The sequence below is a fragment of the Crotalus tigris genome, unplaced genomic scaffold, assembly GCF_016545835.1.
Source record: "Crotalus tigris isolate CLP2741 ecotype Arizona unplaced genomic scaffold, ASM1654583v1 scf7180000017729.2337069, whole genome shotgun sequence".
Classification (NCBI taxonomy): Eukaryota; Metazoa; Chordata; class Lepidosauria; order Squamata; family Viperidae; genus Crotalus; species Crotalus tigris.
In genome coordinates this window covers 1724024-1751977 of record NW_024096596.1, presented here as the reverse complement: position 1 = coordinate 1751977, position 27954 = coordinate 1724024, and the positions used below count along the sequence as shown (strand labels likewise).

General features: G+C 38.1%; 1 protein-coding gene across 1 annotated transcript; it reads left to right on the top strand.

Annotated features, from left to right (window-relative positions):
* The first annotated feature begins 19 nt into the window (after positions 1-19).
* Positions 20-20809, top strand: RAD23B (RAD23 homolog B, nucleotide excision repair protein). Its single transcript, XM_039339092.1, has 10 exons — positions 20-303; positions 7233-7314; positions 8491-8570; positions 11445-11710; positions 13087-13142; positions 15005-15132; positions 15851-15986; positions 16381-16508; positions 17947-18114; positions 19475-20809. The coding sequence occupies exons 1-10, from the start codon at positions 238-240 to the stop codon at positions 19586-19588; spliced, it is 1224 nt and encodes a 407-aa protein (XP_039195026.1). The 5' UTR covers positions 20-237; the 3' UTR covers positions 19589-20809.
* The last annotated feature ends 7145 nt before the right edge of the window (positions 20810-27954 follow it).

The window sequence follows — 27954 nt, the reverse complement described above, 5'->3', positions numbered from 1 at the left end:
CGAGCGGCGCGCGAGAAGTGGGTTAACGCCCGCCCCCTCGGTGCGCGAGAATACGGTATTTGCTCTGGTTTGGCCCCTCCCCCGACCCTCCCCCTTTCTCTCACCGTAGTCTAAGCCAAGCTAGGCCGGAGCGCTGAGAGGATCCGGGGGGGTGGGGGGAAACTGTCGCTACCGCCACCCAGTCTTGAGGCCGCTGCGGGGGTAGGTTCCGCCGGGACCTAGAGGCCAGCCGCCGCCATGCAAATCACTCTGAAGACCCTGCAGCAGCAAACCTTCAAGATAGATATCGACTGCGGCGAGACGGTACGGCCTGAGGGAAAGGGGCGAGAGGTCGGGCTGGAGCTCTGAGCTGGTGTGTGTGCATGTGCGTGTGGTGGTGGGGGGCTCTGGCGGGTGGAAGCCCCACATTCGGAGGCGCGGGATTCCGAGGCCCATTTTCCGCAGCGGTGTGGGAAGTTCTGCCGCGAAAAGTTGGGGCCCTATCAGCGAAGGGACAGCGAGAGGCCCTGGAATCGTGGAGGGCCTCAAAGGACAGCACGCGCGAGAGAGGGAGAGGAGAACTGGTCTTTCTGAGAGAAAAGAACAAGGGGGCACGTCCGCCAGGCCTCCCGGGCGGTCCGAGGTTGCGGCTTCCTCTTTGGCGCCAGGCCTTGGCGCAGCTTTGGAGCCTTTCGGGGAAGGGGACGAATCTCCTCGCCTGCTCATCCTTCTCCCCCCCCCGTGGGAAGTGACGTTTAAACTGAACGTTCTCCACCATTCCTCCCCCCCTCCCTTGTCCTCCCCCTGTGTGCCAACGACGACGGGAGGAAGGAGTTCGCCGAGTGGCTCCTGCGGTGTCCTAGACTAGGACTTTGCCATGACTCTGCGTTATTTCGAGGAGGGCGGGGGTGTAAATGCGCGTGGGACCCGCGCGCACGCTCTCTCCCCCCTCCCTCCGCCAAGGTATGCTGGTGATAGGCTGTGATGCGTGAAAGGTGGGCAGAAGATAGGCCAGCTTTCTCTCCTAAAGGTTAAAGGGTGTCTTCCGCCAGGAGAGCGTTTTGCGTCGGACAGGTAAAGGACACCACGCATCGAAATACTGTAGGTACAGTGTGTGGATTGGAGGTAAACTGACGGTTTATGCTGCAGTAAACATTCTGCTGAGATCTGGGAGAAGTAAAGTATCTTTATACAGGTAGCTTAACAACAGTTCATTTAGTGAGCTGTCATTCAGCTGCCCTGTCCTCATGATGTTCCTTTATCTCATCCCCAGCTCATGAGTCAGATAGTATTAAAATCATCCTTTGGTTTATTCATACTTAGCCCTTTTATTCTGGCACTGTTCAGGTGGAGCCTGAGAATATACAGGTAGTCCTCGATTTGCAACAGTTCGTTTAGTGACTGTTCAAAGTTATAACGGCACTGAAAAAGAGTGATGACCGTTTTTCACAGTTACAATCTTTGCAGCATCCCCGTGATCGTGTGATCAAAATTCAGAGGCGTGGCAACTGGTTCATATTTATGATCATTGTTGTATCCCAAGGTCATGTCATCTACCTTTTGTGACCTTCTGACAAGCAAAGTCAATGGGGAAGCCAGGCTCATTTAACCACCAGATTACTAATTTATCAACTCCAATGATTCACTTAACATCTGTGGCAAAAAAGGTCGTAAAATGAGGCAAAACTCACTTAACAAATGTTTCAAGAACAAATTTTGGGCTCAGTTGTGGTTGTAAATTGAGGGCTACCTGTACTAGATGCACTAAATGGAGCTTTTGGAGCTAAAGCTTATTGGCAAATCTGAATAGCAGAGGATAATTTCTTAGCCATGGCATAGGCCTGGTTACTTAAGGGACCGCCTGTTTCCCGTAACATCTGCCTGGCTGATTTGATGCTGCAAGGTTGGTGCACTCCAATTTTCTTCAATTAAACAATCTCATCTCTCAGGACCCTGGAAGCACTCTTTTATGTGTTGTAGTGCCTGCCCTTTGAAACAGAGTTCTCCCTGAGTACCAGATGGCCCCCACTCTGTTGTTTAAAAGAGCTGTGAAGAACTGGCTCTTCACCCATGCCATCAGGGAGAGAGAATGAGACCAGTTGCTTCATTGTGCTTGTTATCTTTATTTTTTTATCTTTTATGATTTGATTTGTAATTTGTGAGTCAAAATCAGACAGCATAGAAGTTTAATAAATTATTATTAATAGCTTTAATGATACCATTTTTTCCCCAAAGTGAGTTCGTTCAGAAAGAAGATTGGGAAGTATTAGTGTATCTCAGTTCTCACTAGTAGAGTTTTTCTGTTGTCTGGTAGGCAATTTTATATTTGTGAAAAAATGAGATAAGCAATGGTTGAAGTTTAAACTCTGTTTTAAACTCTGTTGAACTTTGGGATTTTCAACTACTAAGTCTGACTTCTGGTGCTAACAAGCTATTCAAAGTTATTTGTGTTATTTAAACACAAAAGCATATGGTTTAATACAGTGGTTCTCAACCTTTAATGCCGTGACCCCATAATACAGTTCCCCATGTTGTGGTGACCCCCAACCACTTATACATCACCGGGTGCCAGGGGCGTGGCCAAAGAAAAGAGGGAAAAAAATGGCGGACAGCCTTGTTTGGCGACCCCCGTGAAATGGTCATTCGACCCCAAATGGGGTCCCGACCCACAGGTTGAGAACCACTGGTTTAATATGTTCTTTATTTTACATTGGGTATTTTGTATCAATAGCTGGAGTTTGGCAGATAAAGATGCTTTAATTTACTACTACATTCAGCTTATCTATGTTTAACCATTCACTTGTTCACAATGCTTGTATCTCTTTCTGGGCAAGGACAAGTTTGTTTAAAATGTTGCAATTGTGTATAGATACAGCTTCATTAAAAACTTTAGAAAGATGCTTACACACACACACACACACACACACACACACACACACACACACACCTCCCTCCCTCCCCTAGTCCTCGGTTTCTGTTCCAAAAGTGATATTTGAAATTCTAGCAAATGTCAGCAAGAAAGTACATTTTGCAAAATGTTACACAAATTGCAAAATTACTTTGCAGTTAGTGGGATTTCAATTAAACCCAGGAAATTTAATTTCAGCAAAATCTGTTGAAATGTTGATGCATTGTGTTTACATATCCGTCTCATATCTATGGACAACTATTCAGAGAGAATTAGTAATTTCCCAGAGCCACTCATTAAGTCTCATGAACCTGAATCTCCTCAGTCCTGATTTCACATTTACATTATCTTAGCAAATATCCTAAATAGTGGGCCAAGTACTACAGTTGTATTTTTAATGCTTCATGCCAGGCTTAGTAGAGTATTGTGATCTATTAATTAGAAGCTTCTGTTGTGAAGTATGACCCTGTACAATTTTTCCAGTATTGTTTAACAGATTATAAATAATTTTCAACTAATGTATGCTCACATATATTTTCTGTATATGTCAAATTACACATTTTCTAGAATTTAATAACTACATTTATGACTTCATTATTTGGGGAGGTGGTTTAAATTGTATTGAAACAAATATTGTAGTCTATGAAAGGATTTTTTTCTTGTTGAGTGTCCTTTGTTTTCCTCATAAATTAAAATTTGTGTCTGGGAGCATATTTTTATTAATACTTCATTCTGGAATATGAGGCACAATTGTGTTTTTATTCTACAGAACTCATTGTGTGGTTCAAGGTAAATTATTGCCTTTTTTAAAAAGCTCAATAATTCTATTGATCCATTTTCAACTATACATAAAATATAAAATAAAAATGAACAATTTACCAAGTTCCTGTCTTAATTTCAAGTACATTTATAATAAAATTGCTAATTAAAAAAGTAATGTTTCCTTCTAGTCAAATTGATTTCATGGTGACTTCATGCCAATTTCTTTGCAAGGGTACATAAATTTTGGTTTGTAGGTTTTTAAAAAACATTTAAGGCTAATTTACAGCACTGGTATTTCCAGGATGCCTTCAAGTAGTAGTACCAGCAGTAGTAGTACATCATCCACAGATGATAGTCTAAGCCCGCGGTAGGCAACCTTGGCTCTTTTATGACTCGTGGACTTCAATTCCCAGAATTCCTGAGCCAGCATGGCTGGCTCAGGAATTCTGGGAGTTGAAGTCCATGAGTCATAAAAGAGCCAGGGTTGCTACCCCTGGTCTAAGCCAAGAAGGAAGGAAATAAAAAACCTGACGAGTTCTCTACTGGGAACATGGGCACACTGTTAAAACTTGTTCCATGATTTGTTCTGATTTTGTGTCAGCCTGCTGCACGCTAATTACACATTTTGAGTTCTGTAATACATAAATTGAAATATAATTATTAAAATTAATCAGAATACAGGTAGTTCTTTACTTATGACCAGTCACTGGTCAAAGTTACAATGAACCTGCTCCAAAGCTACTTAAAACCAAGTTGTGGTTTCATGATGCCAGCCTACATTTATGGCCATTTGCAACATTCTGTAGTCATCTGACTACAATCTATGTGTTTTTGTCAGAAATTGGACCTGGGTTTGCAGCAAATACAGTGGGTTCGCTCAATTGAATTTTAAACTAAGATCCTTGTTTTAATGTTTTATAGTGCATTTTAATTGAAGTGGCTTAGATTTACCTCCAGCGAGTTTAATTAATTAATAAAATAAACAATGCTGCATTCTCTAATGACTGCCACTTTTGATGAATGACTGCTATATTCACTTAATGACAGCTGTAACAAAAGGACATAAAATGGGATGCAGTTACATCGTGACCTGCTTAATGACCAGCACAATTTACAACTAAAGTTCCAGGTTCAATTATGGTTGTGAGTCAGGGACTGCTTTTGCTTATTTCTTACCTTCCCTATCTCCAATTAAATCGTTAGTTTTATTCATGGGGATTCATACAGATTTGTTTATTGTTTTAGGTGGACTTAGTACCACAAAGTTTGAGAATTCCTGGGATTCCATAGAATATTAGTAAAAAGTTAAGTGAAGGATTTAAAGCTATTTATAAAATATTTCTATTTGGATTTTATTCCAGTAATGCAAAATTCAACAGTTTTATGTCCCAACAGAACAAAAGTCTACTTTTTTTGTAGTACTTAGAAAATTATGGCAAACTGAATTGGTACCTTTGTTTGGGTTTGGAAAAATGAAAGAATCATAACTGGAATATTTGGAGACAAAACACCTGCAGCTTTTTGAAGACTTTCTGGTAGTGTTGGTAACTTGATTTCTTTGGCACTAGGATTTTATCATGTCTCTTCAGCAATCATTATCTTGCATTAGTGAATATTTATGGTTTCAAGTCTCCATCCCGCATCGTTTTTTCAAGTGTATAGGATAAATGTTGCTTAATCTCTGCTGAATTTTATCTTTTGTTAATTAGGTCATTAATTAGATCATTAATCAACTTTAGCAAGCCTTTATTTGTAGGTTCTTTTTTCACTTCTAGTGATTGATTCAGTTTTAATTGCCTGGAATTGCCAAATGTAGCTTTAAAGCGGTTGTATAAAACACATGGAAATAATAGGAACCACTGAAATGATTTAGTTTTTTCCCCCAGATTTGTCAGTAACTGCAGATTTTGAATCTCCTTTCCTTTAGACTATGCATTTACAAGTATAATTTTTATAAACAGTATTTAACTGAATAGTAGTGTTTAGGGAGATTGGAACTTCAAATGACCAAATAATCAGCATATTTCTCACCTGGAGAATTTAAGGGTTGGGGGGGGGTTGTTTTTGTTTTGCTTTCTACTTCTTTTTAGACAGAGTGTCCTTTTTTAATTGTTGAGGTCTGAAAAATAAGATAAAATATAATTTCCAAAAAGTAGTGCCTCTTTTCATCTGGTGGAATGATTCCTATTTAGAGAACAAAATATAACATAAATAACATATAGTTCTTCATTTAGGAAATACAAATCATCCAGATAGGAAATATCTGCCTTGGGAATAATGGTTGTGAAAAAGTCCTTGGAATACTGGCGATCACAATTGCTTAATAATAATGGCAATCTATAAAAATAATTACCCATCTGCACATAAATACTTGGGCTGTATGGTGGTTCAAATTTGCAAGCAAAAAAAAGATGCCTTGGAACACCGATATAATGCCTATATGCAGCTTTTTAAATCAGCTACAGGTAAAGCTTGACTTACGACTGCAATTGGCACCAGATTTCTGGTCCTATGTTGAGGCACTCACGTGAATAGACCTAATTTTACAACATTTTTGGGGAAGGCCATTAAGCAAATCACTATATTGTTATACTTGAACGATGTTTTTGCTGAAAACTGGCAAAAAAGTCACCAATTATCCTCATATGACTACAGGATGCTGCAAACATTTATATAACAGGCAAAAGGGACCGTAAAGCACTCCTGGGGCTATTGTAATGTTGAATAGTTTTTAAGCAACTGATGACAAATGACTATCTATATATTTTTTCTGGGATCCCTCCCCCTCCATCCCATTTGTGTCAGAGGCACCCATTTTAAGGCTCTTCTGGGTTGAAAGGATTAGCTGGTAATATCACTGTTGCCCTGAGGATGCCTGTTGGACTCCTTTCATGTGGCTGTCAAGGAGCTGGAGCAAATGACGAGAGCTCACCCCGCCATGCAACAGCACTTGGGTCTCAAATGTAGGCTCGCTAACCACCAACACAGCATCCTAACCACGGGAGCCACTGCCCTCCTCTTTCTGGGACCATATAATTCGTTTCTCAGCTGAGGTTATAGGATTCCTGGAAAGGTCACTAGGGGTTCCCTGGGCTATAGTGATTTATTTTAAATCAGCAGAGACCGAACAAAAACCCTCCAACACTGGGATGGCCTGCCAGAGTGTGAGGAGAGGAGCAAGGAGTAAGCCGAGGGAGGAGCAGCAGTGCATGTGAGAGAGATACACCCAGGGACCACAGGCTGGGGTCTCCTTGTCAGTACACACTTGCCTTTCTGAGGTGCAGTAATATGGGGGACTTCACCAAACTTTACCAAGCTGACCAATCTTTTAAGGATTAACAATTTTTTGGGAGGGGGGCTTACTGTATATGGATTTGAAGTTGGAAAGCTTTGTTTCTAATACTTAATTTTATCTTGCAAAATATAGTCTTTCCATAGATACCGTAGGTCACAACTGGATTACTGTTAAGCTACCACAGAAAATATCAAGTGTTTGCTGGCATTTTGAAAATAAAGTGTTTATTACCCTAATGCTTTATATGAAAGCTACTCAACTTCTTTTAACTAAAAATATTTATTATAGGTGAAAGCATTGAAAGAGAAGATTGAATTAGAAAAGGGAAAAGATGCTTTTCCAGTAGCTGGCCAAAAATTAATATATGCAGGTAATGCAATTATGACATTTTATGGGGATGTGTGTGTGGATGGTTAGAGAAGCAGTATGTAATTAATAATATTCTGTGAATGACATACAATTTAATCCTAGTTTTTCTTTTGAGTAGATAAAATCTAATCCATTAACTATGAAGTTATTTAGATTTTATTTTATCTCTAATTTTTCCATCTTTGTAACCAAAATACTTTTTCCACACCCATTCCCTATCTGAATGGGAATAGCAATAGCAATGAGGAGTTGACATGTATTCTCCCAAAGAGCACAATGAAAATATTTTCGCAAATAATTACCAATCGTTAATAAAATACATGTCCTATATTCCTATATTTCCTGTAAATTATGCTTCCAAAAAAAAAAAATACTAATCTCACCCCTCCTGTTTTGAGCCTGAAATGCCCCTAAAAAAATCAGAATGAAGCACATGTATTTTGAATATTTCCTTAGGAAAATAATCTTGGAATGAGCTGTTTTAAATAGCATTAGATGGTAAGAGTTTTTTTTTAACCTATTCCAGCAGCCGCAGTTGTTTTACCTCTTGAAGTTGGGATATTGTCCTTTGAATTTGGTTTGGACCAATTTGTTTATTTTTGGTAAAACCTGAGGAGAAATTCATGTGTCCTTCTTAATATGTGGCGAGATGAAATAGGACAAGTTGCTGGACTGTTGGTCACATACATGGGGATGCTCTGTGCCTACAATACATTAGGCAGGCTACAGCTGTATATTTGTCTTAAAGAGCACTAACTCTGTATCCAAAATTATCCTAGCCGATAAGTCATACGTACAAAGAGGCATAGCATGAAGTCAGAGTAATTGATTAATAACAATTTTGGTAGTTCTGTATAAATAATGTCATCTGGGAAAGTCTTTCTATTTAATATGTGATAATAGCAATTGAAACTTGAAATTTCTCTGAGCGGAATGCACTGCACAGGGTGTGGTTATGGGGAATATAGGAGGGAGCATTAATGGATGTTGCCTTGAGTTGTGCAAAACAAAAAGGACATAAATCTATCAATAATTAAATAGTTAATCAGATTTAAATAATTAGTGCTGTTTGATTCCACATCTAGATTTCTACATAGAATGAGTAAATCATTGTATTGACATGAAGATATTTGATGTTAAAGAAAGCTGACATATGACATCTTTTTTAATTTTCCAGGTAAAATACTTAATGATGATACTGCTCTTAATGAATACAAAATTGATGAAAAGAATTTTGTGGTGGTTATGGTAACAAAAGTAAGTTATTTTTTTATACTTTTATTTGTAGATAACTGTTTTGTTGTTAACCTTAATTGTTTTTCTGGACACATTCTTGATTAGTAAAGAATCTTGCTACAGACTGTTTTGTGGACTACTAAATTGTCTTACAGTGGTGAAAGTTTGTGAACTTTGGGTTCTCTTTCTATATTGTGATCTACAGTATCATCAGAGCTTCATAGAAACTCTGTTAATTAATAAGAAATTCTAGTTAAACAGAAGGCACTGCTGACTGTGGAATTCTGGGAGTTGAAGTCCACATGCCTTAAAAGTGTCAAGGTTGAGAAACACTCTTCTAAACCTTTCTGAAGGATTGCATTCAGCATGCCATACGTTTGAGAGGTTGAACCCTGGGGTACTCCGGTATATAACTAGACCTAGATACCCTAGCACAGTGGTGGCAAACCTATGGCACGGGTGCCAGAGGCGGCACTCAGAGCCCTCTCTGTGGGCACGCGTGCCATCGCCCCAGTCCTAAGCCTTCAGCTGGGTTTTATAAAACTTTTTCGCTTTAGGCCTCCGCTGCTGTGTGCAAAAAAAAAAAAAAAGGTTCAGTCCATCAGTCAATTTCAACTTCTCGCAGGAAAAAAAAAGATCTTGCAAAGTTGGTATTGATTGATTGAACTTTTTAGTCCGACCCAGTCTGTCATTACCATCGTAGCCACACCTACCAATAGGCCACACATCCCAATTGGCAACACCCAGCCAATGGGCCATACCCATCCGGCACCCGACGATGCATAAGTGGGTTTTGGGTTGCAGTTTGGTCACTCGGTCTCTAAAAGGTTCGCCATCCCTGCCCTAGCAGAATTCTGTTTAACACTTACTTGAGACTGCTGGGAGATTATTCAACACTCTGGAGTACTGTACCCAAAGTATTATCAATATGAAGAAAATACCCAGTTGTTTATCTGCATCTCAGACCAAGGGATATCAATATTAGAAGTTGTGTAATGTAATGATTTGAAATTTGAAATTTATTTTTGTATGGTTATATTTGGTTTTTGCTTTTGTAAGCCACTCAGATTTGTTGTGGTGCCAAATTAAACATTCATTGCCTTTGTTGGAAAAAAATATATATGAAGTTTTAGGTTTAAATATAATAATAATATAAAGAATATATATATTCTTTAGCAGTAATGATTCAACCAAATGTTTCTTGAATCTTTTCATCAATAGACAATATTGACCTGGAGGGATTTTGGCCCATTTGCAGAACTCCCTGCACTTATTGATCCTTTTGAGCTATCTTACATGAACTGCTCACTTCAGGTCACCTGAGAACATTTTAGTTTGGTTAATGTTAGGGATTTGAATTGGTTATACCAAAACATGAACTTTCTTTGGCTTCAGCTATATTCTAAATTTACTGATGCATTTAGGATCATTGTGTTGCGTGATCCATGTTTATTTATCTTTAGACTGATAGACAGGTATCTAACATTCTCCTATAGAATATGCTGATATAATTTAGAATTCATTGTTCCTTGATTATTGAAAATTGACCAATTTCTGAAGTTGCAGAGCAGCTCCAAACGGTGATATTTCTGCTATTCTGTTTTATTCTGAAAGTGAATGTTTATGAGGTGAAATTATTTTATGTCAGTGTTCTGTTTTTTTTTTTAATACATAACCTTCCCCATTAGTGCCAGAAATTCCCCTTTCATTTGATCTGTTGACAAGCTGTTGCTGGATCATCCAGGAGGTCTTCGGTCACTTTGGTGTTGTGCTTCCTGAAGAATAGTGGTTTTCATCTTGGTATTCTTACGTCTTGTTCTAAGCTTTGCTTATGAGAAACTCATGAACATTGATATTAGGCAGTCAGAAGCATTCTGTATTTACCTTGGAGTTCTTTGTTCCATTCTGGAATATTGTACTTTAATAAGTACTCCTATGAGGAGTAAAAACTGGATAGCAAGATGGGCAGCATCTCGACTTATACACTCTCTGTTTTATCTTGTATTGATGAAGGCCATATTTTTGTAGTCCTTCTCAGCGTCCTGAATATCAACAAGTTTTTTTCTAAAATCTGATAACTTTTTGTGTTGTTGTTGGACTGGGCTTCAGTTCCATAAACCCATTTTATGAAGTGTAGATTTCAATGGGGACAGCCAAAATATTTTCTGTAATAGGTGAAAACTGCTTCAACTCACATCTAATTGTCTTCATAAATTGTAACTTTGGTTACCCCTTTAGAAAGATGGTTATTCCTGAGGATTTCAAACAGAGCAAAAGTGTGTACCATGCTTTCATTAAAGACTAGACACAATATATGTGTGTGTGTGTGTGTGTGTGTGTGTGTGTGTGTGTTATTTGTTTAACATTAATCTGTTTATTGATGAATGATTGCACTGTAGGTCGTGATACTGCAATATTACGAATAGTTCTAAATGTTCTCTTCCCATGCTAGGTAATATCACTAGTATCTGTATTGTGACATGCAGCATTAATCACTTAGATATGCTTACCTAATTCTCTTATTGGGTTTATGGAAATCATAATGAGCTGAGTATAGATTTACTTTTTCAAGTAGCAAAGCAACCGATTAAAAGCCTATTGAAGCCGCTTTGAGGCTTCAGGACATGTACATATTATAGAAGAATTTAGGAAGGCCTTGGAAGAGCTTTGCTGGGCCTTCAGTCTGCCTTGTCTGATTTACAGTTTTGAGGGGCATGTTCAGAGAAATGGTTGACTCATTGAATTATTAGTTCAAACCTGTTTCTACTGGAGAAAAAAACTACTGTAAATGCAGGTGAGAAGCTGTGCACCGTTCACATGAAGCAATTCAAACTGTAATAAAGAGGTAACTTTTAGATGAACTTGGAGAAAGACCTAATTCTTTCATCTTTATAGCCCAAAGCGGCAGCTGCTCCATCTCCAACTACAGCACAGCAGTCAAATGATACCACCACTACGGTTACTTCTACAACACCTGCTGCTGTGCCGAAACTAGTCCCTACTCCTGTTCCTGCACAAGTTTCAGTATCTGCACCCACTGCTTCAATACCAGCTACAGCAGCAGCGTGTGAATCTGCACCTGTAAGTGCTACTGTAGAAGAAAAACCAGCAGACAAACCAGTAGAAACACCACCAGCCACCAGCCCAACATCTACAGAAAGGTATTGCAGAACATTGGAAATCGGACTTTTGCTTCTCGTTCACATTCAGACTAAATGCAGTGAATATTAAAAACAATTTGCAACCGAAAGGGAATTATAGTCTTAGGCTGTTTAACACAGTAAATATCTGAAAGGCAGTATCACATACCGATGTATTTTTACACTCTGTGTCTTTTTAAAGCTTTTGTGGTGTAAAGTTTTAGCTGTTGAAGCCACACTGTACATACACATGGCGGCTCTTGGTTGCCTTTTAACATATATACAGATTTATTATTAAGAGACTGCAACTCTGAGTTGCTCAGGTGGGCACAGTATTGTAATTGTGTATTAGACTTGTAAATGGTCATAACCATACACTTCACAGTCATACAATTCTCAGCAGTTTTCTAGGGGAAAAAATCATTCAGTAATAATATAGCATTAAATTATATAAAAACAGAATGTAATTGTGATGTCCTTCTTAACATTTTTGCCATGTGTTAAATAAAATTAAAAACTCTGGCACATAATTCTAGGCTGCTGCCTTAACTAAATACAGTGGGATTCAGAGAGGATCTTGTAAGGAGAAAGCATAAAATGCCATCCTATATTGCAGTGTAAATTATCTCCTGGATCCAACTGACTGCCCTTCTGGCTCTTGCTAAGCCCATGTCACCTTGTGTTGTCAGCAGCTAGTCAGGCAATTGATAGAACTGTATTAATGTGAGATCTCCTTAGGCTTCCCATATCCCTCCCTCCCTCCTGACCCCTCTCTCTCAACAGCAAGGTGGCTGGTATTTAGACAGCCTCCTTTTTTGTCTCAGCTATCCAATTTAGCAAACAGGCAATCATATCTGGCCACCTCTGGCAGAAAAGTCCTGATCCTGATCCAGATGTCTCGCATTGGTGCAGCTTTGCCAGTAGTAAAAAAGAGAACAGTTTTATTAGCTGGGTCTGCAATATCTGCATTTCAGTGGTTTGCAAATTAATGTACTATGAATTTTATTTTTCTGAAATGGTAGCCAGATGGATGCTTGTCAGTATTAATTTGGAAAGTATTACTAGTTTCTGCTAAGTCATTTTCAATAGACAACAATAAAAGTGTGTTTATTTTAAATAAAGAACCATGCTCAAGTTCACACAATGTGGACATGATTAAAACTCAAGTAAGTTGTAATTCCTAAATGTCTACTTTGTACTGTTCTGTGTCTTACTTTTGTGTTGCTCGTTGATTCCAACCTTAAGCTCTGGTAAAAATGAAATGTATGCCAGTGAAGCTTGGTTTTTATTATACAATTTTTAAGTCACTTTAGATTCTTTATTAGCAAATTTTTAATAAGAAAAATATCTTAACTCATAGGACAGGTATTAAATATGTTTGTTTTGTTCCAATGCAGTTCAATAGGAGATATTTCTCGATCAAATCTTTTTGAGGATGCTACAAGTGCACTTGGTAAGTATTTCCTGATAGTTCAGTGGCTCATTTGTAAAAAAAATATTCGCTACCATCATTTTCCTCTCCCCGTCTCTGCTACTATAATTTTAAGATGCCAGTTGCTTCTTAATAATATTTTTATTTTCCATGCCACAAGTTACCTATATGTCTTGGATTTCTATGTGAAAGGCTAAGGAATAATGTAAAAGGGAAGTGGATTGCATACTTTTCTTTGAGGGATTTCTGTCAGTTGTATATATTTCTGTTTTTATTCTATATTTTTACTCTGTTGTACACAAGCCAGAGTCTCCAGATTAGAATGGGTTATCATAATAATCAAATAAATCGGTTTTCAGTACTAAATTATTCATGAAGACAAAAAAGCCATATAGATTTTCAAACTATGTGCTAAACTTTCCGAATTTCTGAGTTACTTGCAAATTGTTCTAACCTGAATCATTTCTCTAAGCTGTTACTGTTTGGTATCTTGTGATAAAACATGTCTTAGTAGATTTAAAAGAAAGCAATCTATTCAAAGAAGCAATTCTGAATTGTAGTCCAATCAGATGTTCTTACTTTCCACCCCAGCTGCCAGTGTTGATATAAGATCAGTCTTTATAAGAATGGATGTCTGTACATTTTATATACAATTTATTTCCAAGCGTATATCAATTGAATGATGCAGCAGAGGGGATGGGCATTTTTTTTAAATGTTTGGTTGAACTATTTTAATCAGGCTATTTGAATACTGGTTTCTGGTTGGTTGTTTTTATATTAGAATATGCTAGTCCAGTTAACAACATTTACTTGAGAGTTTTTCCTTTTCAAATCTTCTGCTACAATTCAGCATTTCTCCAGGATAAGATCTGCAGTAATTTTAAAAAAACATAGGGGGGAACTATCTGTCAGTATCAGCTGTCTTCTCAGCCTCTTCTGTGTCCATTCTATTCCACTTCTTTTTCTGCTAAACTGGTTCTAGTCAGTTCAACTTACTTGATTTCCCTGAATCCCCCCCCCAAAAAAAATAATAATCTGAAAATTGTCTTTTGTTCCTAAGTTTGCTTGTAAGAGTTAGAAATAGAAGTGTAAGGGCCAGCAGGGAAACATAATCTTGATGATTGTCACAGCACAGCAATGCTTACTACTAATATGTGGTCTCTGGAAAGTCATCTGTGAAAGAATATAACCCTTAGGCTAAGTAAGATTTCCCACCCTTCTATATAATATTCCTGATTAGACCTGAATAGAGTTGGTAAAATAAATGGGAGCCCTGATGGATTACTGTGAAATGATGGAGTGTGACAGCTGAAGCATATTGTGGCTTTTATGCTTTTTTTAAAAAAAACCTTTTTATATATGGTTGAGAATTCTTAAAGGTCATAGTCACCTCTTTGTTTCCCTCAATTAGTATTAACACTACAGATCTATCCTCAGTTATTATTGATCAAGTTCAAGCTCTGATACTGTTTTTAATTATTTTTAAAAAGGTACAGATTAGTGACTGTAATACAAACTTAATGATTAATCAGGAAAGGAGTTTTATTATAAAAACAGCAAAAAGAAAAAAAGGATAATTTGTTTTTTATCTAGGGAATCAGTTTTTATTTTTGATTATAACTATTTAAAGTGAGACATAGATTATTGCAACTAATACATATGTGGCTTTGGTAAAGAAGAAATCGAAATGAGAGATGAATTATTTTTATTAATATAGTAAACTTGAATAGCAGAAAATAACACGTCACCTAGATTGCTATAATGAATAACTAATGCAAACCCTGTTGTACTGTTATTTTCTTGACAGAATATGCCAATCGGTTATTTTCTCCCTACTTTCTTCAAAATTTGCATATATCTTATCTATTCTCTTAACCTTTAAGTGACAGGTCAGTCGTATGAAAATATGGTGACTGAGATTATGTCAATGGGATATGAAAGAGAGCAGGTAATTGCTGCATTGAGAGCCAGCTTCAACAATCCTGACAGAGCAGTGGAGTATCTTTTAATGGTGAGTCTGTTTCTTGTTATTTCATGATTTGCTCTTCCTTCTACAATTAAGTCTGATCATGACACCTTTTTTATGGGAAGGCGAGATGTAGAGACATAAGAGATAAAGTAATGACTGAGTAATGAACTTTCTTCTTTAATGAAAACTGAACACAAATTGGTTTAATTTCTTTGTCAGTATAGCTGTTCTTGGTGCCTCCGTTTGAACTGCAAAAAGATTAATAACATTAAGAGATACATATATATCAATATAAAAAGAGCTTAGCTGTTTCGGTGTTCTCTTAGCAAAACTATTCAATGAGGGTTTGCATTTCTTGCATTTGTTAAATTTCTTTCTGAATGGAAGACTCCGAGAATATATGTACTCAATCTGATTTTAGGATTTTAGACTAGTGTTTCTCAACCTCAGCAACTTTTAAGATGTGTGGACTCAGCTCCCAGAATTCCCCCGCGACACAGGGAGTTGCTGTCCACACATCTTAAAGTTGCTGAGATTGAGAAACACTGTTTTAGACAATTTCATAATCTCTAATGACAGGCTACGTGATATAGGCTAAGTTCATTTACACATTTAAATGTTCTTATTTCAGCAGAAGTAACAAAACAGATGGCAGATTTTTTAAAAAAATTGTTAACAGTAAAGAATTATTCCTTTCATTCGATCTCAGTCCTTAGACTTCATGGATGTATCGAAATCATAAAGGCTATGTTCATTTTAGGGTATCCCTGGAGATAGGGAGAGTCAAGGTATGGCTGACCCCCCTCAAGCAGCCAGCACTGCGGCTTCTCCATCTTCAGCAGTAGCTGCTGCTGCTGCAGCAACTACCACTACTACTACCACTAGCTCTACAGGAGGTAAGATAGCCATTTCTACAAGTCTCAGTCTGACTCACTAGAGAAATGGTTTGCAAAATAGCCCTTAAGGCATTTTCTTTTGTTAAGTATAATTCTGCAAATATCTCTATTGATAGTTCTTCTTATAGGTTGGCGGGCTTTTTTATTTATTTGTAGAATGTTGCATCAAGGTTTATAAAACTTTTTGGCTTTGTAGTTCAGATTTCTGTACCATTCTATCATACATTTTCGCATGAAGCTGTTCTAGGCAGACAGATAAACAAATCTACCCTTTCCTATCATTAGTAACCGTGGTAAAAATTAATACTGGGCTCTAGCATGAGTCCTGTAAAAGCTTTTGAGAAAGGCTCGCCTTTTGCGTACAATCTTGTTCAAAACGTACCTCCTCTTTCAGGACATCCTCTTGAATTTTTACGAAATCAGCCTCAGTTCCAGCAGATGAGACAAATTATTCAGCAGAATCCATCGCTTTTGCCCGCATTATTACAACAAATAGGACGGGAAAATCCTCAATTATTGCAGGTGACTTTTAAATCATATCGAGTTCTCTTCTGTAGTTTCACATTCTTTTAAAAACCAGTGTCAGATGAGGAAAGAATAAAATGAATTAAATGAAGTGAGTTATAAAGGTCTCTCAGTGTAATAATTTACCATATAGGCCCGTGGTGGCGAACCTAGGGCATGCGTGCCACAGGTGGCATACAGAGCCTTCTCTGTGGGCACGCGCACCATTGCCCCAGTCCTAGGCCTTCAGCTGGGTTTTATAAAACCTTTTTCCTTTAGGCCTCCGCCGCATGTACAAAAAAAAAGAGTTCAATCAATCAATCAATTTCAACTCGCAGGGAAAAAAAAGATCTCGCAAAGTTGGAATTGATTGATTGAACTTTTTTTAGCCCCATCCAGTTTGCCGTTACCACGGCAGCCACGCCCACCCAAGTGGCCACACCTACCCAATTGGCCACGCCCACATAAGTGGGTTTGGGGTTGCAGTTTGGGCACTCGGTCTCTAAAAGGTTCACCATTACTGATTATAGGTATATCTGTTACTACTATTTGGTTTCTGTTGGCTTGTATTTTATCATTTATAGTTCAAATGGAAATAATGTTTGTTTAAGGTAAATAGGAATACATATTTCTTTATCATATTTATGTGTTGTCTGCCCATCTCATAAACAAATGATTCTGGACAGCATACAGCAGTGTTAAAAATGATATGTACACATTATTAATAGTATTAAAAACTTTAAAATGATAAAAGCAACAATAATTTAAAAATATTAGGCGAAGAGCAGGTGTTAATTACCCTGGAGTCATGTCAATTTTTTACCAGTCGCTTGGGGTCTCCAGGACTGATGACACAACCAGGTCTTGAGGGACTTCCAGAAAGTTAAGAGAGATAAAGATGTGGGGAACACACCTGAAAAGGCCCACTACCTAGGAGCTGCTAGGTGAAACTCCCTAGCCCAGCGGTTCTCAACCTATGGGTCGCGACCCCATTTGGGGTCGATCGACCATTTTTCGGGGGTCGCCAAAGGCGGCGATCCGCCATTTTCTCCCCTCCGGGAGCGGTGCTGTGCATACGTGCCGCGCATGGGGGGGCGGCGTGCCTCCGGGGGCAGCGCCGCGCATGCGTGCTGCGCATGGGGGTGCCGCCGCACATGCGCACCGCACATGGGCGGTGCTGCGCATGCGCGCCGCGCCTGGGGGCGGTGCTGCGCATGCGCGCCGCGCCTGGGGGCGGTGCTGCGCATGCGCGCCGCGCCTGGGGGCGGTGCTGCGCATGCACATGACGTTTGTGTGACGGGGGTCGCCGTCACACAAACGTTGAGAACCGCTGCCCTAGCCGATGGGACCTGCATCATATCCTCTCTGCTGGATCTGGTGGGACAGGCAGATGTAATCAGGAGAGGCAGTCTTTATTTCAGTATATTATTTGCTTTTGTCCTCCCATGCACCATAGCAAATAAGCCAACATCAAGAGCATTTCATTCAGATGTTAAACGAACCTGTTCAAGAATCAGGACAAGGAAGTGGTGGCAGTGGAAGTGGAGGCGGGGTAGCTGAAGCTGGAAGCCGTCACATGAACTATATTCAAGTAACACCTCAGGAAAAAGAAGCTATAGAAAGGGTGAGTTGAACATTTTTCTTTACTCACAACCCCAATTTTCTCTCAGTTTCTTAAGTTCAGAGATTGAGTAATCCTTACATAGCCAAAATCTACATGTGAGTGGGCTGTGGGGTTTTGGTATGTGTGTGTGTGTGTGTGGGGGGGGGGTTAACAACATATCTTTTCAATTTCTTCTGCTATCCTTATAAAATGAATAATATTTAGTAGATTTCTTTTCTCCAGCATTTGAAGTACATTAGAAAAAGTGGTTAAGGCGCCAGGCTAGAAACCAGGAATCTATGAGTTCTACTCCCACCTTAGACATAAAAGCCAGCTGAATCACCTTGAGCCAGTCACATATTTTCAGTCCAGCCCAGCTCACAGGATGGTTGTGGGGAAAATAGGAGGAGATATTTTGTATATTCACTGCTTTGAGTTACTTATAAAAATAATAAAGGCGGAAAATAAATATTAAAATTAGGAGAATATGTACCTCTTGCCTATTACTTACAATATGCAATTATATGTGTCGTATATCCCAACTGATTACAAGTTCATGATTTTGTTTCATGTTAACTTCCATAGCATTTGTTTGATAGTATGAAGGTTTTTTGTATTTGCTCAGGCTGAATTCATGTACAGTGCATAAATTGTTTCCCTCAAATTATTTTAAACCTGTATTCCAATATTTCAAAGTAGAAAATAATAATAGTAGTAAAGTTGGAAGGGACCTTGGAGGTCATCTAGTCCAACTCCCTGCTCAGGCAGGAAACCCTACACCATTTCGGACAAATGGCTGTCCAGTCTCTTCTTAAAAACTTCCAGTGTTGGAGCATTTACTGCTTCTGGAGGCAGGCTGTTCCACTGATTAATTGTTCTCACAATTAATGAATGAAAATGAAGTTATTATTTCGGATGTTATTGCATAAATATGATTCTTCTCTACACAGAGCATTTTTATACAGTTTTGAAATGATAGAAAAGTAAGCTGTGGTTATTTGTTGTATGTATAATCTTAATATCATTTATACTTAAACAGGCCTAGCAATTTGCTGCTAAACTAGGATCCTGAACTGAAAGGTTTAGTTGAAAGATGAACTTGTTTATTCTTGGTTTTCAAATTCATAAATGTAATCAATATATTTGAATAATTTTTGCATAGTCAACTCTGTTTCAGGCTCAGCATTCAATGCAGTTTAGCCCATTCAATGCAGTTTAGCCATATCAAGATTTTAGTGTAACAAATTTGTATCCGCAACAATTGTGTCATGCATCAGGACTGATATTGCTAACTTATTTAAAATACTAATCTTTAATATTTGGTTTGACAAGGAAGCTTATGCTATAAATGTGAATTCTAATAGTCTTTTCTTTCGTATAGTTAAAGGCCCTAGGATTTCCTGAAGGACTTGTGATACAAGCATATTTTGCATGTGAGAAGAATGAAAATTTGGCAGCCAACTTCCTTCTACAGCAGAACTTTGATGAAGATTGAAAAGAAGAGACTTTTAAAATCTCACACATCACACCAGTGCATTACACTAGCTACTCACTGGATTGTCTGGGATACTTGGGCTCATATCCATGATACTTGGTGGAAGGGGGAAGGGGAGAGGGAAATGGGAGAAGAGAGGAAAATATAGAAAGGATACAGGAAAAGACAAGCACATCTGTTCTAAATCAGCAGATGAAGCAGATCAAAATGTAAAATACTATACACCAAAAATTAGCTTTTTTTGCAGATATTTAGTTCCTTTCTTCTATAAAAACTATAAGTTCATGCCCCCCCACCCCAATTTTCACTTCTTTAGTATACTAGGTCCCAAAATTAGCGTGGTGCCCTGCTTTCGTTTCTTTTTAAATAACATTGGGTCTTGGAGATAGAAAAGACTACCTAGGATCAACAGTCTGTATTTCATGGTAACACTGGATGACGGCTTCATAAATTTAAGAGAAAATATATTTGAGTAACATTAAAAACATATGCCAAAAATAGTAGGTGGTGGGGTTTTGCTGCTTCAGATGTATCTAATTTTTACAGGATGCCCATTATTTCTTGCTGAAGTGCTAGATTTAAACCACTTATTGTTTTAGATTCTTGATCATTGATTTGAGAGAACTTTTCCTATCCCTATCCCTTTGCTCCTTTCATAGTAAGTAATAAATAGAGTGACTATATACACATAGGAAACAGTTGGAGCAAATGCCAGATAGCCTAATTACTGCTTACTTTAAGATTGGGTTATAGTAAAGCTTTTTTGAAAAGGAAAAGCAAACAGCTGTCTTTGCATGTTTTGGTTTGATGTATCCCTTTTTGTGAATTGAGCACTTTTTAATGCCAATGAAGAAAATGTAAACTCTCCAATCTAGTGAAAGTATTTATGAAGAAATCAGATTGCATCCTACCTATATTTTGTTGAAAGTCAAACTGATCTGATGAATACAGCTGCAAGTATTTCAAAACTAGGTGTCTTTAAATGCTTGTAATCTTATAGTTTCAATCTCTGGGCCTCTAAAGGCTTTTGTCATTTGTATGCTTTAATAAGGACTGTCCAGTAACTTGCCTTCTCTTCTGTTTAAAAGCATTGTGAATCATTTTACTCTTGAAGAGATGTTCAGAAAGTGGAAAAAAATAGATGAACAATCAAGTTATTGGATCTCTAAAGATTATGCACATCCCCTTTTACTTCCTATTAAAAGTAACATTTAATTGTAAGCTTGTGAGCATCATTTCTTATTAACGGGGGAACTGATCTTTGTAGAGTGGCTCTGAATAACTCCTGTAGTACTATACTATTGTTGGAAGATAGCATAACAATCTCGTCAGAAAAGAACAGTTTAGGGATTAAATATGGTTTCTTTAGCAACATCTAGTTATACAATCATTAAACCATTAATTTAGACATATCTTGACCTTTAATGGGAAGCCAACTGCATGGAATGTTCTCCAGTCTTGGTGCTTTGCTTAAATTTGTCTGACGTTAGGCAGCATTAATAGGGATAAAATGCTAGAGCTCAGCTCCATGCCATTTCAGCTTGGAATTTTAAAGTTTTTCACTTATGAAAACTCTTTTATTTTGGAAAGTAGCTAAATTATAAACATACTGAATGCAATTGCATTCTGCTTTCAGTGTCAAAAACACCTTGAACTTTAATATATATCTAGATATAAACTTCATTCAAGAGGCTCTAAATTCTATAACATAGATCCAATTAATTAAATATGTAAGGGATATACAGTATTAATTAAATATCCAAAACATCACACTAAAACTTCACCATCACCCCAACCTGTAATACACCTACAAGAAACATTCTAAATAGTATTTCTGGATCATTGTGGGGAATTGGGAAGAATTTGATATGTATGAAGGTTAATGCCAGTTAAAGAACTGGCAGCTGTGATTTTACTCTGTATATTATAATATTTCAAGTGCTCCCTTGATCTTCCTTGTTTCCTAAGAATACCTGTTCAAGAAATACCTAGAAACAAGAAAGATCAAGCAAGTAGTAGACATAATGAAGCAGCAAATAACTACAGCCAAGAAGATCAGATATGAAACTCAAATTGCACAGTAGGCACCATCTCCTATTTCAGTTGAATCAGAAATGTTTCTACCAATCCATCAATGAAGATAACGTAATGAATGAACCAGTCAACACCTGGATGGGACATTTTGGTTCTGCTTGACTAGAATTACCAGATCCCTGACAAAAGAGGACACAGAAAGTAGGAAAGGATGACAAATGGGAAAGGAAGAGACACTACAATAACTTTAACTTTTTTGCATCAAAAATGTACCAAAATTTGGCCTGCATGTGTATGGAATTATTTTTCCAGCCTCAGAAAACCTGGTGTTTCAATTGCAATATTTTTGCAAGAAATATTTTCAAGAACATATGCTAGCAATAATGTAGAATTGCCAGCAATGTTTTTCAAATTTTGCCATAGAAAAGTGTGATGGGTTGTGATCTCCAGGCTATGTGGATTATAGATTTGGCTGGATTAAAATTGAAGGCTGGGATCAAGAAATAATGTAAATCTAGGATGTTGAGTCTGTTCACTGACAGGTAAAGAAGAAGCAATTTACAAAGTCACAGTCACAGAAAAGTTTGAATAGCTGTAATTGTGAAAATTGTGAATTTAAAAAACTCAAAATATCTAGACATTTGAATTTAAATCTATGCTGGACAGAGAACTGTCCTTTAGCTGAACATCTGGTAACGCTAAACTTGAATGAATATGTCCAAGATCTTGTTTTGAGTTATCTAAAGTTTTATTAAGGTTCAAAATAAGGAAAGCTGGTATTGGGAGCTCACAATACATCAAATCTTGATCAATTTGCCTTTGCAAGGTAGATAGAAATCTTTTATTCAGGGTATGGCCAAACCTTCTGAAGCATTGTCTATGACAGTGGTTCTTAACCTTTTTGAAAGAATCACCCCTTTGAGCCAATGAGGAAGTTGTCATCACCCCCCTCCCCCAACATAACCTCTCAATCACAACATAGGAAATAATTCTTCAATTTATGCAAACACTTTTTTTGTTTTCTTTAAAATTGTCATCAGGATATATCGATGCAAATAATTTATTTCCAGTCTTTTCCCCATATCTCAACTGTGTGAAAAATTTTGGTGCCACCTGTCACTTTGTTCCCAAACTTCGTGATACATGTATTTTATTATCTTATTTATTCAAGACACTTAAATGTAATGACCAATGAAAACAAAATTCAATTGCAATAAAGTGAAACGCACGAAAAGAAAAACAGTAACATTTAATGATTGAATTACAAGTGAAATAACAGTTCTTCCCCGATCTCTTCATTTCCGTTGATGAAACGGACATAAGCCAATAACAAGGCTTCATTTTCACGAATCGTTGACTCGTCAATCTGCTTCATGAATTCTGTATTTTTCAAGGTGTCAATAAGCCTTTCTTCCACATCAGCCATTTCATCTATTCTTTTTGATATGGTGTCATTACTCAAAGGAATCGATTGCGTGATAGTGCTTGCGCTGGGCCCCAACATAGTGGCAACAATCTGTTTCACTGCTGGTAAAATCAGTGTTTCTCCGATAGTGTGAGGTTTGCCACATTTTGCTATCAACAAAGATACTTCATAGTAACAAATGAGCCCCTTGTCAGTGTTGAGTGATGATTTTGGGATTGGGCGGCATATAAATATTTGAAAATAAATAAATAAATAAATAAATTTTCCAAATAACTTCCCAACAGTGCTGCAACCCTCAAACTTGGCCTTTAAGGATTGGAAAAACAATGCCGGTTTGTCGACTTTATCTGAATGAATTCTTACCGAATGGTCTTTCAATCAGGAAGTCTTCATCACTTCATTTGAAAATGTTTTCTCACAAAGAAGACAAAACGGAAGTGGTACATTGGAAGGAGATGGAATGAATCCCAATTTTAGGTATTCCGTCGAATATTGGTGACACTTCCTCTTCTCAGCTATGTTGAGAGGTCTTCAAAATGAAAGGCACTACCTGCAGATTAAATTTTTGACTGCACTGGAACACTAGAAAAACACACGTGGACATCGATAAACCTAGTTTCAACAGTTATGTTGACATTACAGCTGATGTCACAGGGGACAGCCATTCAGCATGTGATGTTTCGAAAGAAACGGTCCCCCCTCCATCGCTGCCCATTCTGGCCAATGGCATGCCACTGTATGGGTAGAGGCTGCTATGCAACGCGCATGAAGATAAGCGATACGTATTCACATATGTATGGCGTTCTGTACTGAAGCTAGCTGGAGGAACATTTGAAAACATAATTCAATCCACTAATAGCGAGTGATCTGATGTTTTTGTACGACATAACAGTGATTCACTGTACGAAAAAGTCTCAAAAGTATCCCCAAAACTTCTCGCTCCATCGCCCCCATATTGCCCCCTTTTCATTCCTTTGCCCCCGTGTTGCCCCTTTTCATTCCATCGCCCCCCTGAAAAACGAAATTGCCGCCCAGGTTAAGAACCACTGGTCTATGACATCCAACAAACATGAAAGAGAAATCTTATTGGATTATTTAATTATTGAGTCTCATTTTAAAACCATAACAAAAATACTTTGCCTTTTCATTTATTCCCTTCTATTTTTCTTTTTTTCTTTTCTCTTTTTATACTGTAACAATAGAGAAAGAGAGAAAGAATTGCATTAAACCACCATATAATTTCTCCGGTTTGATTTTGCATGATGTCAGTCTAGCTGGTGTGATTTGTAAATCATGGCTCATGGTTATGTGAACTGATTCCATGTTAGCTTATTCAACAAAATATTATTAAACCATCGAGTGTTTAATGTGTAAGCCCAGTCACAGAATCTTTGAAAAAATCTTAAGACTAGAGATTTTATAAGAGACTATTCCTTTATTTAATTTACATCTACTCTTAACCCAAACAGTAGAAAATTATCTACTCTCTGATGTATGTTGAACAAGACAAAAGAGAAACAAACATAAAAGACCAATATCTCCATCACTTCCATCCTGTCTGCCTGACATATAGATTTCCTTCTTCAGCACCTTTAATTTAAAGGAAGAACTTAGTATTAAAATATACTTGAGATGGCAGCAGTACTTCATTTTTTGAAGGAAAATTCTCTAATAGCTCTGTTCTTTTTTGCCATTTGGAATTCATGGATTCTAGATATTTTCTTGTAGATGTAAAGCTAATTTCAAAGCTTGTCCCTCTTTCCTCCCCGAAGTGCTCCATAATTATAATAAAAAGCCAAGGTTCCCCCCCTTTTTCTCTTTCCTGAAAGGAAGTAAACGAAGAGGAACATCACATTGCAATATATAAATTGGGAGTAGCTGGTGACAAAATACCAAAAGGGATCTGTACATGTGAAGCACCTAAACATATAATCGTCACCTTTTTAATTCAATCATTGATCTATTATGGGGCCTCCAGTGTGGTGTTCAAACCACAGTGCACCTCCAGGGACCTAATCTGATAACTGTCTAACAATCTAACAACCTTCAGTCTTTGAGTGTCATTGTGGTTTTTAGTGATGCTTCTAGAGTCCATGTGTGGTTCCCCAAAACCATTCATAGAAAAAGAACATGAGGACAATAATAATCCAGCATTTTGTTTAGAATGTGTGCTTATTTTTCCAGTCAAAGGATCAACTCCAATAGATGGGAGGGAAGCACCCTGGTCAGCTAGAGAGGAAAAAGGGGTTGAAGAATATCCATTCCAGTTTGTTTGGGGGATAGATGGATGATTTATGAGTGAGCCCCATATTACTCAGAAAAATGGCTACAGTACTAAATAGGCAATCTTTCTCCCAGGATAGTAATTTTGAGAAAGAATGACCATTTTTCCTTTATAATTGTCCATACATAATCCATGTCTGTAAGTTCAGAAGTTGCAAGTAATATCAGGTGTTAAATCCCCTGAGGTACTGGGGCCATAAATTGCACAAACATATGATGATCCAATGTTATTCTGGTTATTTCAGTGAAAACTTTGGATCCTACAGATGCCTCTTCAGGATAATTCATGATTCCTAATTCTACTTCCTAGCCCTATTTCAGTGCTTCTACATGTATCCTTCAGATGAATAACGGCGTTGAAAGGGACCTTGGAGGTCTTCTAGTCCAACCCCCTACTCAATCAGGAAACCCTATAACATTTCAAACAAATGGTTGTCCAATCTCTTCTTAAAAACCTCTAATGTTGGAGCACTCACAACTTCTGGAGGGAAGTTGTTCCACTGATTAATTGTTCTAATTGTCAGGAAATTTCTCCTTAGTTCTAGGTTGCTTCTCTCCTTGATTAGTTTCCATCCGTTGCTTCTTGTCCTGCCTTCAGGCACTTTGGAGAATAGACCCCCTCTTCTTTACGTCAGCCCCCCAAATATTGGAACACTGCTATCATTTCAATCCCTCATCCTTTTTTCCATTAAACTAGACATACTCAATTGTTCTTTATATGTTTTCACCTCCAGTCCCCTGATCATCTTTGTTGCTTTCTCTGCACTCTTTCTAGACACCTTTTTTACTTCATGGTGACCAAAACTGGATGCAATATTCCAAGTGTGGCCTTACCAAGGCATTGTAAAGTGATCTCGAGATGCATTGTTGCGTTGACTTTAATCATTACCACCCAATATGTTCAGCACCAGGGATGATGAGTTCTGAGTTCTAGTACAGTTAGCAATGCAATATTTGGATGGGGGAGGGGGATGAACGTTAAAAGGGGGGGAGAAGTTCTAAGTGTTGCCAAACCATAAAGCCCTGTGTTATTTAATCTGTGGAACAAACATAATCGGACAAAAGGACAGAGACATGTGAGCTGATTCAGTCCCATTATTGCACCTCTAGCAGCTCAGACTAGAGACAGCACCATCTTGTTTCTACACCGTAAACTCTCAGATTTTGCAGACCAATTAGGGGAAGGTAGGGCCTGTTGAATCCAACTATACATAGCTTAATGTACTGTAATTTAGGCCATGTGCAGAATTATGCAATAGTTCTAATTACATTAAGTGCATAATTGTGCAATCAAAGTACATTCCATGAAGCATTTCACTTGCCTGGACTGTTTTGGAAACAACAAAGTTTTGTTATTTGGAGGTGAAGCCTGAACTGCAACCATCTCCAAAGTCCATTGAAATGCCACCAAAAAAGAAGATTTTGCTGTAGTAATGCTTCATTCGGCCTCCCAGTACTTCCTTGCTGACATGCTGAGGTCGATTTTCTTGCCATTGTTGGTCAATAAGAGAGAAGATGGCTGTGTTTTATTTGGACCAATGTTTTTCAGAGGGCTTGTTTACCAAGCAGAAGTAGGAACTTGGAAAATGCATGCAGAGCATTTTCCCATTAGATACTGATAGCGTCATCCAGTCATTGCTGTGACAATATGACAACATAGGTATTATGTTGCTACAGCAATGTCTGGGTGATCTTATCTGGGACAGAATTGCTGCTAGAGTCTTGCCTTGCAGAAAGATCTCTGCACATTTGGGATTAATGGAGAGGAGCAAATGATACTTCGCTGGGGCTGAGCTCTCAGAAAAACACAGCACAGCTGTGGCCCATTCAGACCCCAAAGCAGTCCCTGTCATTTAATACCAGGCATTTGTTTCAACATCAGCAGAACATATGGCAAAACAATGCTTCATTAAATGTACATTCACTGGCTTTCATCAGCCCCCATTGCAGCTTTCGCTGTACATTGAGGTGTTGGGCATATGACCAAAGATTTACAATACAGACTGAAGATCTGCTTTATTGGATCTGAAGATTTAAAAAGTCATAATAAATGTCCTTAGCAGGGGAGAACTAAACTAACAACAGGCACTAATAATGAAATTTTAATGAGGACAATGTATCTGTCCTTTGTTCTCTGCAGCCTAGAGAAAGTGTGTTAACTTTCAACATTTCAATAGCTTATTCAGCATATTTCAAGCAATGAAGTGTTCAACTGGAGAAGAATCAAGTCTGTTACACAAGATGTGAATGGCTGTAATGGCTGTAATTTCTGTTGGAAAGTATCCACCAGACCTTGGCTGATCATGAAGACATCTAAGCAACGTTAGACTCAGATAGAGCTTGGATAAAAGACTAACTAGACCATGGGTGTCAAACTCGCTGCGTCACGTGATGTGTCACAATGTATTGCAACTTTTTTTGCATTGCCGGAGCTGGGGTGGGGGCGGCCTCTGTATGATGCAACCGGCCCGTGGGTCGGTAGTTTGACACCCCTGAACTAGGCTAGCACAAGGCTGTACGCTAGAGTGGAAAGAACAGAACAGAACAAAATAAGAGAGTGAATAGAATAGAATAGAATAGAATAGAATAGAATAGAATAGAATAGAATAGAATAGACTTTGGA

Coding starts and splice junctions, on each gene's coding strand:
- RAD23B (XM_039339092.1), top strand. CDS start 238: ATGCAAATCACTCTGAAGACCCTGCAGCAGCAAACCTTCAAGATAGAT. Junction 13,143..15,004: donor GGATGCTACAAGTGCACTTG/GTAAGTATTTCC, acceptor TTAACCTTTAAG/TGACAGGTCAGTCGTATGAA. Junction 18,115..19,474: donor AAAAAGAAGCTATAGAAAGG/GTGAGTTGAACA, acceptor TCTTTCGTATAG/TTAAAGGCCCTAGGATTTCC.